Below are 12,732 nucleotides of genomic sequence, written 5' to 3'. Positions count from 1 at the left end.
TTCCAATATCTATTCATATATACACATAAAGAACACTTCCCTAATATGAGCCTCGATTAGAGTAAACTGGTTGAGATATCACTGATTTTAAAAAGGGCCAGTTTGTATGGGAATATAGAATTCGCACTTCGGCCATATTCGCCGGTCGCCCGTCGAATACGTAAGATTTTAAAGCTTATATAACATCTGTTAAGAACAGAATCGATGTCACAGTCCTGCCTTGAAGCGAAGTATACATAGCTAAAATATCGCCCAGGTCTGCACTAGAATGAAATCTCTGAACTTTGGAACGTGGGAAAACATGCAGGCTCTGCTTTTCGATGCAGCCCGAAATTAATCTCATGAATTAGAGCTGGACATCATTATTTAATAGCCTGACTTCTTCGCCCGGCTTAAAGGCGGGGAGACCAATATAAGGACAGCCTTCGCAGCGAAATGCGTCTCCTAGTGCACAGCTTCCACAGCTTCCCAATTTACCTTGCACAGTGAAATCGACCTCAGCTAGATCATCGCCATCCAATTTCATGGAGTCTAGTGCCTTGTCAGCATTCGCCCTTTTCCCAGCATCTTCATCTTCAATTTTCCGTGAGAGGCCGCATGTACAGTCTTTGCAAGCTCGCCGACGTTTCCCGGCCTTGGGACGACATTCGGGTGCTAAATATTTTTTTTTTAAAAAAAAGGGTTAGCAATGTAAATCGAAATATCAGGAATTGGCCTTAGCAACCTGTGGGGAAATACTCACGCTGGACGATGGGACGGCCAAGATCATTATCACCAAGGAGGGTATCTTCATCAATAAACTCGTCTGAGCATGCATTGTTATCTTGAACAGATTCCGGGTCCAAATCATCACCAAAATCAATAAAGCCAACGCCAGCGGGTTTTTCGATAATGTCGGGCTTGTTTCCCTCAATTGTAGTTTCAAATTTTGACTCTTGAGTGGCCTTGAAACTATTCGCCAATTTCCCACGGTCTTTTTTCTTCCTCCCAAGCTGCAGCGGTATAGCCTGCTGTTGTCCAGAACTCGGCTTCTGGAAACCTCTCTCACTGTCGCTTACCAACCCAGCCAATATTGCTTCCGATTGGTAAAGACTGTCAAACAACCCAGGCGTCCCCCCTTGGCTGCGTAGATACCCCCCTGGTTTTAGTGATTGAACAATATTTGCAAAAAGTTCCCGCCCAAGGATCTTTAGGCTTTCAGTAAATGTGTCGTTGGAATCAGCCAAGATGATGATACTGTCGTAAGTCAAACCCGGCAAAGACACAAGGCCAAGTGCCAAGCGATCGAGCATTTGCAAATCGGTCGCATTTCGGCCACAAGAAAGAAGGGCTGCGTTGAGTTTATCTGGCTGTGAAGATAATGACGGTGGAGAAAGTAGGAGAGTTTTGCCTGGTGTGTACTGGAAATCGGGCGTGTTGTCGAGCGCAATGGACGGCGCCATTGTAACTAGGCAGCCCAAAAATATGAGAAAGCGTATGCGAGTAGATTTGTTGATCCAAGTAAGTTTCTATTGAGTTGGTGGCCTAAGGTCCGGGGGGGGGAATTCTTCGAGGTTGACATGAGGAAAAAAGAAGAGAAAAGAAAAAGGGTGTTATCACAATGCCTGTGGCAAGACTATCAGTAATACATTACTCCCAGTGGGGAAGTGGGGCATTATGTATCAGTTTTTATTGGGCATGATGATTGATAAGCAGCGATATCAATTGACTCACTTTTCGGCTGCTTAGTCAAAGCGCGGCCATGTAGATAATCGATTGAGCCATATAGCCGGATTTAAATGGATAATTGAGATCATATGCGTAGAAAACCATATGTCAATGGTGGGATATGCGAAGGAACTGGCCTAAGAACCTGGAGCGCCACATATTAGGTCTCCGCATGTGTGTGGCATTAGTAATTGCTACAACCACCTGACCAATTAAAAATCGTGAATGTTACTCTTGACAAATAGCCGCTATTATCTCTATCCATTTGCAACATCATAACTTGCTCGCTTATGGCTTCAAAGACCCGAAACCGCATACTGACTGTACTTTTTCGGTTCTCCTTGATTTTTCGCCTGCTCTGACACCCTCCAAAGCGTTGAATCTGACCATGTCATTTTCCAATCTGGTCTCTGACATTGCATTCAGAGATGCTCATCCTGATGACCGGAGCTCTCAAATTTCCCATGCCCGGTCTCAAGCTACTGCTCGATCATATACAAGCACCACTGCCACAAGTGTCAGTATATCGGGTGATATCTCCAGTCAGTTACATGCTGGCTACAGTCATCCATTAAGTAGATCATGGCAGGCTGAGAGACAATTGACCAAGGTATGCACTGTTTTGTGTCTAGCCTTTTCTTTTCCTGCCCCTACTTCTGGTTTTCTTCGCTGGTCCTGATTTTGAATAGGAAATGCTCATTTACCCGCTCTTCATTACGGACAACCTGGACGAAGAGGCACCAATTCCGTCTCTACCTAACCAACATCGACGAGGCTTGAATCGCCTAGTGCCTTTTCTGAAACCACTTGTTCAAAAGGGCCTACGCTCAGTGATCTTATTTGGTGTCCCCCTGCATCCATCTGCCAAGGATGCATTGGGGACAGCTGCAGACGACCCTGCCGGTCCGGTCATTCAAGCCATCCGCCTCCTTCGATCTCGCTTTCCTCATCTTTATATCGTGACGGATGTCTGTCTTTGCGAATACACGTCACATGGCCACTGCGGAATACTCAGAGAAGACGGTACCCTTGATAATGCACAGTCGGTAGACCGGATTTCAGATGTGGCACTAGCATATGCAACAGCCGGTGCGCATTGTGTTGCCCCATCTGACATGAACGATGGAAGAGTACGCGCCATTAAATTGAAGCTGATTGAATCCGGCATGGCACACCGTGTCCTCCTCATGTCGTATAGCGCGAAATTCAGCGGTTGCTTATACGGTCCTTTTCGAGATGCGGCAGGTTCTTGCCCGTCCTTTGGGGACCGTAGATGCTATCAACTCCCACCAGGGGGTAGAGGGCTTGCCCGGCGTGCGATACAGCGGGATGTTGGCGAAGGCGCTGATATCATAATGGTCAAACCTGCAAGCAGTTACTTAGACATCATTAGGGACGCGAAAGAACTTGCCAAGGATATTCCTGTTGCTGCTTACCAGGTTAGTGGTGAATATGCTATGATTCATGCGGGCGCCGCTGCTGGAGTCTTTGATTTGAAGTCAATGGCTTTCGAGAGCACTGAGGGCATCCTAAGGGCTGGCGCTGGCATTGTAGTCAGTTATTTCGTACCGGAGTTCTTGGATTGGCTTTCTTGAGTGCCTTGTGCTTCTGTAAATAGTGATTACTATCAAAATGGGCACGTGGGATATTGGTGCAATTGATGCTCGATTCCTGCTTACCATGCGAAACTTCTCTACTCAGACCACAGGGTCGTACAAATTGCGAAGTCGGCATACTGCACCTTATACGTTTTCAAAGAAGTTTAGGCATAGTATACACTGGAGATCATATTCAAGAAACTTGACATCGGCCATCAGATGGCCAGGAACAGAGAACAACACAATTGCCATCGCATATCTCTAATTATGTTCGTTTTGCATGCAAATGCTACATATAACTTGGTTTCAGGCCTTGAAATCCATAGGCAACGATGTCAGTCTTAACAACTTCTCCAGGAGCCACGTAGGCGCCTCGTCGAAGGCGCACCCCGGGATAGATTGTACAACCAGCACCGACATAACAATCCTCTTCGATTGTGACGGGACGTCCTTGGTAGCGGCTCTGGGAGCCCTTTCGTTCCTGCATATTTGCATGCGCCATGGAGCTGAGTATAGTGACCCTGGGGCCTATCCACGTGTGGGCCCCAATACTGATGCAACAGTCATCCACGAAGAGACAATTCTCCGAAATCATTACGTCTTCACTGATATGGATGTTATATCCATAGTGGCAATGGAAAGGGGCCTCGACAACAGCCCCTTGTCCAATTGATCCTGTCTGTCGAGAGGCGGTGGCACCAGAAGGTGAATTGGCAATTGAGTTTGGAGGCACCAAAACCTCCTTGAGAAGGCGATTCTGCTCCTTTGTGCTCAAACCAGACACAGGGTTGCAGGAATTATTGAATCGCCACAGAGCAGCCTTGCATCGTTCCCTTTCTTCCACCAAATGTATATCGAACGGACGATAAAGTTCGCCACGAATCATTTTTTCTTTTTCTGTTTCCTCCCCTGTGACGGTGCGATTGGATAGTTGGTGCTCTATGCTAAGTGCCATTCTGGCCTGTGCTTGCGGGCTGCTGATGTCCATGTTGTTGGCGTGCGCAGGTCGCTGATCGATTGCGCCCTGGAACAGTGACACACCTGGTTTTGGATGAGCACTATGTGAAGAAAGTTCTCTGATCGACGGCACTACTTGATAATCCGACTTTGTGTGTTCGTCGCGGGAAAGTTCATGAATTGGCGGGACCTCCCGATAGTCGTTCTTGGCCAAGTGATCCGAGACATAAGCCGTATGGCCTGCACCTGACCAGACTCGTTTTGACCATGACGGTCCACGACTGGATCCAACTCCAGTCGGACTGGTTGTGTATTGTGCAGTAGGTGTACGGTCGTTGTCATCGACTACCATAGGCCTCATTTTCCCCGCCTCGAGCTGATCCGTTAGACCCTGCTGTCGATCATGCTGCTGGCCCATATCATGCATGTAGTGGCTTCCCACATCTGCGTAGCCTTCTTTGGATTGTAGAGGGACCGGTGCCTTCACATTGGACGGCTTCTGCCATGTACTCCGTGACGAATAGCCTTCGCATAGAAACCCACCTCGAATGCAATTGTTGCCTGTCAAAGAGTGGTTAGGAAAAGAACCTAGAAACCCATATCAGATTGTCATGACGGACTCACAGGCAGGATGTTGCTCGTCACACTTCTTCTTTCTCTTGCGACAAGTCATGCAGCCGGTCTTGGTGCGATTACTAAAGACACGTTTTCTCTTCGGGGCTACTTGAACAGCAGCTTGCGGCCGCTCTTGGGAATAAGTGGGCAACGGCGAATTCTGCTCGCTTTGTGCGCCACTTTCTAGAGGGCGGTTAACTGAACCCCACCCTTTCTGGACCGCATCATGACCCTGAGCTTCGCGCTGGAGTGCCTCTGCCAATTGCGCGTCGGAGGCGTCGATTTGCTGGGCACGTTGCGCTTGGGTAATCAGCTGAGAGTCGTAATCATTCCACGGGGCATTTCCTGATGGGGTCCGAGAACCCTCACCCGCTTCGGGCCGAGGGTGCATTGCTGGCGGAGTATTTTTCAGCTCAGATCCTGGATGACCTGTTTCTGGTCCGCTCGTACCGGGAGGCAGGACGTGTGAATCAGCACTATCCTCTAGGCGGAAACCAGGACTTCGGGGAATGCCGGTACTCTGGTAGGAGTTCTGAGGATCCTGCTGTTCTCCTGACTCTGACCGTTTACGTTTCTGTCGGTTGATGCTTGACTGACCATACTGAGATGGAGATCTTTGTGGAGGCCGATCTTCCTGGTCATGTCCAATACCTCCATTTTCTCGCGGGCGTTCCTCCTGGCGGTACTGGGTATCATATCCGCCCTTCCCCCAAGTCTCTGACAATTCCCGATGTCCTTCGTTGCTCGGCGGGTGATTAGGAGTAGGTGTGTTTGTCCCAGACACCAATGGTTCCCTCCCATTAACTGCTGTGAATCGAGAAGGGCTTTGGTCGGCATTCGGTTCCTTCTCCGAATCCTGAACCCCATTCACAACTGCCGCAGATGCAACTGTACTCATATTGGGCGAAAAGGTTATTAGGACTTCGCGTCCTGATCAAAGAATAATAAGAAGGATTTCTTGATCAATCTTTTATACGATCCCTCTTTTTCCGAATCGCGAGCGATTAACCCAAGATATCTTCAATGAGTCCTCAAAATTCCTGGGCCCGGACTCAACGCACCATGCAGGTGAATTGTACACCAGGGACAAATTCTGACAATATAATACCAGGATGCTGTGTGAAAGTAGCACCAGAATATTGTTGGATGGTGAAAAAAAGTCAGGAACAACCCACGCAGATAGCTTCCCACGTCGCTCAAGTGGATTTAAGTAGACAACAGTGCACGCGATTGAAGGAAATCGAGTCAAGTCTATCAAACGCTCCGCAAACAAAGTTTCGATTAATCTGAGCGCATGGAAAAGAAAAAGGATCGATTGTCGAGGCGCGCAAAGACTATGGAGAGCGAGTACCGGATGATTAGGGTGAGGCGGTAAAAGTCGCAGTACAAAGTATGAGATAGTATGGAAATGCGCTTGCAAGCGTAAAGTGGGAAATAAAGTCTTGCTTCCTTTTCCTTTTCTTCTGACAATTTATTTCGTGCTCTGTATAGATTCGATGCTACTTGGATAGTGCCGGTGGTAGTAATGCTAGATCAGGGTGGTGAAATTCGGATGCAGGATAGCTATCATTAGGAACAGTAACGCCGGCATGTATTGAAGGAAGATTGATAGTGCGCAATCCAGTGGACGGGGAAGAAAGAAGAGGAAGAGGAAGTGAAGACAAAAGATAAGAAACCGAGATGAAAACGAAGAAAGAAAAAATAGAGGGAAGCAAATAAGGCCCTCGAAAATAGAGGGGCGATGGGGAGGTACTAGTCAATAATACACTGAGTAGAAGAAAATAAGCCAGCGCCAGAGTTATACTGTAGTGGACAGAGCAGCGCAAACAAAAAAAAAAAAGAGAGAGAGAGAGAGAGAGAGAGAGAGAGAGAATGGGCGCCTAGAATATCATAATACATAGTAGGAAACTTAACTCCTAGAGGAGGGGGAGAGAAAAACCACCAATAGTCCGTAGCGTACGAGTACACAAGTTACATGCCCCGAAAACAAACCAGAAGAAAGACTCGCGCTAGGCTGCGGCTGCCAGCTGGCTGAGCCGCTGAGGAAGCACTTGACTGGGCGAAAGTGACGTTGGCGCGCGATCGGCAATGGCCGCGCGACGACGCTGCTGCCGCTGATTGGCTTCAATCTTCCACAGGACCCGGCTTGGTTTGGCCCCGCGCGGGTCAGCGAGTCTCCAGTTGGCTTGAAGGTTGGGCAATAGCGCGCTCAGGCGACACGCCACTCTCGATCAAAGGAGGGGGGATGGTCGGCTGTCGGCACGCTTGTTCCCGCCTCCCGCCTTCCCCTTATTACATATTTTTCTTTTTTTCTTTCTTTCCGCGGGGGAAGCGCGGCATGGCGCCCTGCCGCGGGAAAAATTGTAGTATATAATACTACTCTGTACAGAGTATGCACTGCAATTTCAAAAATTCTATTAATCATACAATTGTCATTTTTAAATGATCTTTAGTTATATATCCTTTTTATTATGTATAATAAGATGTCTACGTGGTTCACTCTGTCGCTTATTATTAAGGCTATGTGAGGCACAATTGGACGCTCGCCAAATTATTCGCCATTAACGCCGCATTAGATCGACAGGCGCGTTTACTCTGTATATGTATGGAGTAGTATGATTATTCCGCGGTATGTACTCCGTAATACTTGTTAGTGAACTGAATTTGCTTTATGAAAGTTTTGTATAGAGTACAACGTATCATTTGTATGGGCATCGATCCTTTTGTACAGTATCAATTAACATTTTTTTTGGCTAAGCTCACATGTACAGTAATGAGTACATATTGGTACGCACTTCCAAAGTATGTATATTACGGCAAATTTGAATCTGAGGAGAATACAAAATGCACTACTAGGGTGAATCATCTCCTGTATTTAAAAGCGATCTTATGCTGCTAGTTGCGTAACATGCGTTCATACCCTTTCAAGCGTTTAGGCCTCGGATGATAAATAGTAGTAGTAGTAGTATCTCTTGGTAAAAGTCCATCACTCTTATCATGCTGATTGTCAAAGCGAATACACCCGAACTTAAACGGCATACTCTTGTAGTAAAGTTAATGGCATAGGGAGCAACTGCAATTACCTGAATGAGGACCAAAGCTACTCTTTTCTTGCTATCATCATGCTTGACTCCGACAAGTTAGAATGGGATGACTAAGCACAGCGAGCTTCTCTAACTAACTAGTTATCTCTTGGTTGAACGATACCAAGTTCTTCACCGCCAGTGAGCTTGGATTGTATTATCCTTACACCCAAATTTGCGTCACTGTTAGACTCCCTGCCCTTCTCTTTGCTTTTCTTCCTTTGGTGGTTGCTCAACTACGTACCTAGTACATTCCGACAAACCCCTCCAAGGAGCCTCAACCCCACCGACCATTCTGCACGGTCCGAATTTACCTTGTACTCTGTACATCGCTCAGAGATACTTGCAGTTCGGACTTAGCGTCTTCTTCTTTTTTATTCTCCACGCATTCTTTCTGGATCCTGGGCGTCGCGTCGAAGACCGAGTTGTGCAAAAGGCGCCATCGCCAATTTTTAGAGCGGGATGTCTGTTTCCATACAGGAGTTGGACAACACTGTCCAGGCCTTCTACGAGGGCAAAGGGGATTTGGTAAGTAGTTTTGTGCTTGTCTCTGAAAGAGCCTATTCCTCTATTGTCTCCTTTCTCGTTTACTTTTATGCAAATGCAAGTCGGATCAGGATGCTGACATTGTCGCCTCCCAACTATAGCAAAAGCAAGCCCAACAGACTTTGACGGAAGTAAGGACACTGCACGATGCTCACTTGAAACATGCACCTCTAACTGATTGACTAAATTCAGTTCAAGCAAAACCCCGATGCTTGGTTGATCGTTGGGAATATCCTTCAAGAATCATCTTACCCACAGACCAAATGTACGGCAACCCATATTCCGGCGTTATGAGCGAAATGCAAGGGAAGCGAAGGATGATTATGCTGACAAAAGGCAGATCTTGCTCTGCAGGTTCTGGACGATGTGATTATGACTCGGTGGAAAGTTTTACCTAGAGAACAATGCCTAGGTAAATTGGCTTGCTAAAATACAAACTTCTCTCTTGTGTCTAACTGCTTTCAGGCATTCGAAACTTCATTGTCAACTTCATTATCGAAAGCTCTAAGACGGAAGAAAGTCTCAGAACCGAACGCGCGCTCTTGAACAAACTCAACCTCGTTCTTGTTTCCATCTTGAAACAAGAGTGGCCGCGCAACTGGCCGACCTTCATCAACGAGATCATTGCATCTTGTCACACCAGTCTCTCAATCTGTGAAAACAACATGGCCATTCTTCGACTGCTGTCTGAGGAAGTATTCGACTTCTCGCAGGATCAAATGACGTCCGTCAAGGCTAGGGACCTGAAAACTTCAATGACACAGGAATTCTCATCCATCTTCCAACTGTGTTCTGAAGTTCTAGGTACCGCGAACCAAGCTAGCCTAGTCAAAGCTACTCTTGAGACACTTTTGCGTTTTCTTAACTGGATCCCACTAGGATACATCTTTGAGACACCCATTATCAACACACTTTTAACGAGGTTCCTTGAAGTTCCGGAATTTCGCAATGTAACTCTCAAATGTCTCACAGAAATTGGCGGCTTGCAAATTGGAAGTCCTTACAACTACGATGAGAGACTGGTGCACATGTTTACGGAAACACTTACTATAGTCTCCAAGACCATTCCGCTGTCAATGGATCTAAAGCAGGTGTTCTCAAAAAGCAACTCGAGGGACCAGGAGTTTGTGCTTAATCTGGCTCTCTTCCTCTGCAGCTTCTTCAGCGCCCATCTCGATGTATGTCTCGAACCTCTATACCTCAACTAATATTCTCTCCATGAGATCCGGATGTTGCAGTACTAACACATGCACCTGCCAGCTTATTGAGAAGTTACCGAACCGGGACTATCTTACCCACGCACATTTCTATCTTATCCGTATCAGCCAGATTGACGATAGGGAAGTTTTCAAGATCTGTCTTGAATACTGGACAAGGCTGGTCCAAGAACTCTACGAAGAGATGCAGCAACTCCCTATAACAGATATCAACCCCCTGGTGAGCATGGGCGTGAGCGGTCTTTCGAATGGGGGTGCACCGCATCCCAGCACTTTGGCCAATTACCCTCTTCGTAAGCACAAATATGAAGAGGTATTGTCAAGTTTACGTACAGTCATGATTGAAAAGATGGTGCGGCCGGAGGAAGTCTTGATTGTGGAGAACGATGAAGGGGAAATTGTCCGCGAATTCGTCAAGGAAAGCGACACGATTCAGCTTTACAAAACCATTCGGGAGTGCTTGGTTTACCTTACCCATCTCGATGTCGTTGATACGGAGAATATCATGATCGACAAACTTGCCAAACAAGTTGATGGGTCAGAATGGTCATGGGCGAACTGCAATACTCTTTGTTGGGCAATTGGATCGATCTCTGGCGCGATGAACGAGGAAACCGAGAAGCGCTTCCTAGTCACCGTCATCAAGGATCTCCTCGGTCTCACGGAGATGAAGCGTGGGAAGGATAACAAAGCCGTTGTGGCGAGTAATATCATGTATATTGTCGGACAGTATCCTCGTTTTTTGAAGGCGCATTGGAAGTTCCTGAAGACAGTCGTGAACAAGCTTTTCGAGTTCATGCATGAAACACATGAAGGTCAGTTCCTTGGCAGACCGTGAGGAAGTCATATTCTATGCTAACTCACACTAGGCGTTCAGGACATGGCCTGTGATACATTTATAAAGATTGCAAACAAATGCAGGCGACACTTTGTTGCGCTACAGCCTGGGGAGAATGAACCTTTTATCGAGGAGATTGTTCGCAACATGAGGAAGATTACTTGTGATCTTTCGCCGCAGCAAGTCCATACGTTCTACGAGGCGTGCGGTTATATGATTTCGGCCCAGGGTCAGAAGGGTCTACAAGATCGGTTGATCGAGAATCTGATGGCGCTTCCTAACTCTGCTTGGGATGCCATTATAGCTCAAGCAAACCAAGACCCTTCAATCCTCCAAGACGGAGAAACAATCAAAATCATCGGAAACATCATGAAAACGAATGTCGCCGCGTGCTCCTCAATTGGTACTTACTTCTATTCCCAGATAGGCCGTATCTACCATGATATGTTGAATATGTTTCGAGCTTCTAGCCAACTCATCAGCGACGCTGTCGCCAGCGACGGTAATTCAACCCAAATTCGGCGTCATTTGTACCTATGCAGCAAAACTAACGTTTCGTAGGCAACATCGCGACCAAGACACCTAAAGTCAGAGGGCTCCGGACGATAAAGAAAGAAATACTCAAGCTCATTGACACTTATGTGCAAAAGACGGACGATTTGGAAATGGTCAGTATAAACATGGTACCGCCACTCCTCGAAGCAGTCTTGGTGGATTATAATCGGAATGTCCTTGATGCACGAGAGGCAGAGGTCTTGAACGTTATGACAACGATCATTCATAAACTACACGTGAGTCAACCACTACCTACGCCTATCGACATGGATTTGAATTCAGACTTGATCTCACATATTGCGCTTTTAGAATTTGATGGAAGACAAAATACCACTGATCATGGAAAGCGTCTTTGAATCCACGTTGGAAATGATCAATAAAGATTTCCATGAATACCCGGAGCATCGTGTTCAGTTTTTCAAATTGCTTCAGGCCATCAATTTGTACTGTTTCCCGGCCTTGCTCAAACTTGATGCAACGCAATTCAAGTTTGTAATTGATTCTTGCATGTGGGCCAGCAAACATGACAATCGCGAAGTGGAAAACACTGGCCTCACAATGTGTCTTGAACTGATGAATAACATGGCCGAGACTGATGCTCAGACATCGAGTATTTTCTTCCGTCAGTTTTTTATCCCAATCTTGCAGGATGTGTTTTTCGTTCTCACCGACAGCGATCATAAGGCTGGTATGTATCTATATCTACTAGCCCTTCTGGGTGCTAAAGCAACGAGACCGAAGACTCACTATGTTTTTTTAGGGTTCAAATCACAAGCAATGCTTCTATCACGCATGTTCTTCTTCATTGAATCCGGCAAGGTGCAGGATCCTATTTACCCGCCTGATCAAGTACCCCCGGGGACATCAAATAAAGAGTTTTTACAAGAATATGTTGCAAACTTGTTGCAGACTGCCTTCAAAAACTTGCAGGAGTGAGTTATACCATACCTCCCATGGTTGAAGAGTGTGCTAATTCCATTTCAGGATACAAATCAAGCAATTCGTGATCGGCCTATTTACCTTCAATGATGATTTCAATAAATTCAAGACTCACTTGCGAGATTTCCTAATCTCATTGAAGGAGTTTGCAGGCGACAACGCAGAGCTTTATGCAGAGGAACGGGAGCAGGCTTTGCGTGATGCGAAGGCTGCGGAGAGGGACCGTGCGATGAAAGTCGGGGGCTTGTTGAAGCCATCAGAAATGGACCAAGAAGATGAGCTATGACTCGAGCAAGAACTGCGCAGCGAATTCGCGCAACCCGTATCAACCGGAGTTGCAATGTGTCCGGAAAACTCCGGGAACCCATTGGGAGAAGACTGGCTCAATGGTTGGTCTCTGTATGGGCTTTGAATTGAAAGGGAGCCACTTATTTATGGTCCACTTGATTTTGGTTCGATTATCTTCCTGTTTCTTGCTATGAACTGCCAACAACAACTCTTTTTTTTTTTTTAATCCATCCTTTACTATGCTTTGTGTGCCTAGCGGTTGTTCAAAACACAATCTGTGCACATCAATGCATAAACAGTAGATACTTCCTTGGTTTTGCTTATTTTTCTGCAATTTTAGGTATTAGCAGCTCAACTAGTCTCTGCAAAAGAAAAGACTTGAGGTAACC

At 46.4% G+C, this 12,732-nt stretch overlaps 4 protein-coding genes across 4 annotated transcripts; 2 read left to right on the top strand and 2 right to left on the bottom strand.

Moving 5' to 3' along the window:
• Positions 1–346: 346 nt before the first annotated feature.
• Positions 347–1,442, bottom strand: DRE2 (electron carrier; the record flags this gene model as incomplete). Its single annotated transcript, XM_043277695.1, has 2 exons — positions 347–654; positions 743–1,442. The coding sequence occupies 2 exons, from the start codon at positions 1,440–1,442 to the stop codon at positions 347–349; spliced, it is 1,008 nt and encodes a 335-aa protein (XP_043135549.1).
• A 653-nt stretch (positions 1,443–2,095) lies between these two features.
• Positions 2,096–3,302, top strand: HEM2 (porphobilinogen synthase HEM2; the record flags this gene model as incomplete). Its single annotated transcript, XM_043277694.1, has 2 exons — positions 2,096–2,317; positions 2,397–3,302. 2 exons carry the CDS (start codon positions 2,096–2,098, stop codon positions 3,300–3,302), a joined length of 1,128 nt encoding a protein of 375 aa, XP_043135548.1.
• A 292-nt stretch (positions 3,303–3,594) lies between these two features.
• On the bottom strand, positions 3,595–5,775 carry CAS91 (maltose acetyltransferase; the record flags this gene model as incomplete). The annotated part of the gene is made up of 2 exons (XM_043277693.1): positions 3,595–4,823; positions 4,887–5,775. The coding sequence occupies 2 exons, from the start codon at positions 5,773–5,775 to the stop codon at positions 3,595–3,597; spliced, it is 2,118 nt and encodes a 705-aa protein (XP_043135547.1).
• A 2,647-nt stretch (positions 5,776–8,422) lies between these two features.
• CRM1 (exportin CRM1) lies at positions 8,423–12,341 on the top strand (the record flags this gene model as incomplete). Its single annotated transcript, XM_043277692.1, has 11 exons — positions 8,423–8,488; positions 8,608–8,637; positions 8,699–8,771; positions 8,847–8,918; positions 8,972–9,684; positions 9,767–10,538; positions 10,593–11,063; positions 11,123–11,352; positions 11,426–11,804; positions 11,877–12,048; positions 12,101–12,341. 11 exons carry the CDS (start codon positions 8,423–8,425, stop codon positions 12,339–12,341), a joined length of 3,219 nt encoding a protein of 1,072 aa, XP_043135546.1.
• Positions 12,342–12,732: the final 391 nt, after the last annotated feature.

The sequence above is a fragment of the Aspergillus chevalieri genome, chromosome 3, assembly GCF_016861735.1.
Source record: "Aspergillus chevalieri M1 DNA, chromosome 3, nearly complete sequence".
Classification (NCBI taxonomy): Eukaryota; Fungi; Ascomycota; class Eurotiomycetes; order Eurotiales; family Aspergillaceae; genus Aspergillus; species Aspergillus chevalieri.
The sequence above is the reverse complement of the archived record's forward strand: the minus strand, read 5'-3'. Positions and strand labels throughout refer to the sequence as shown.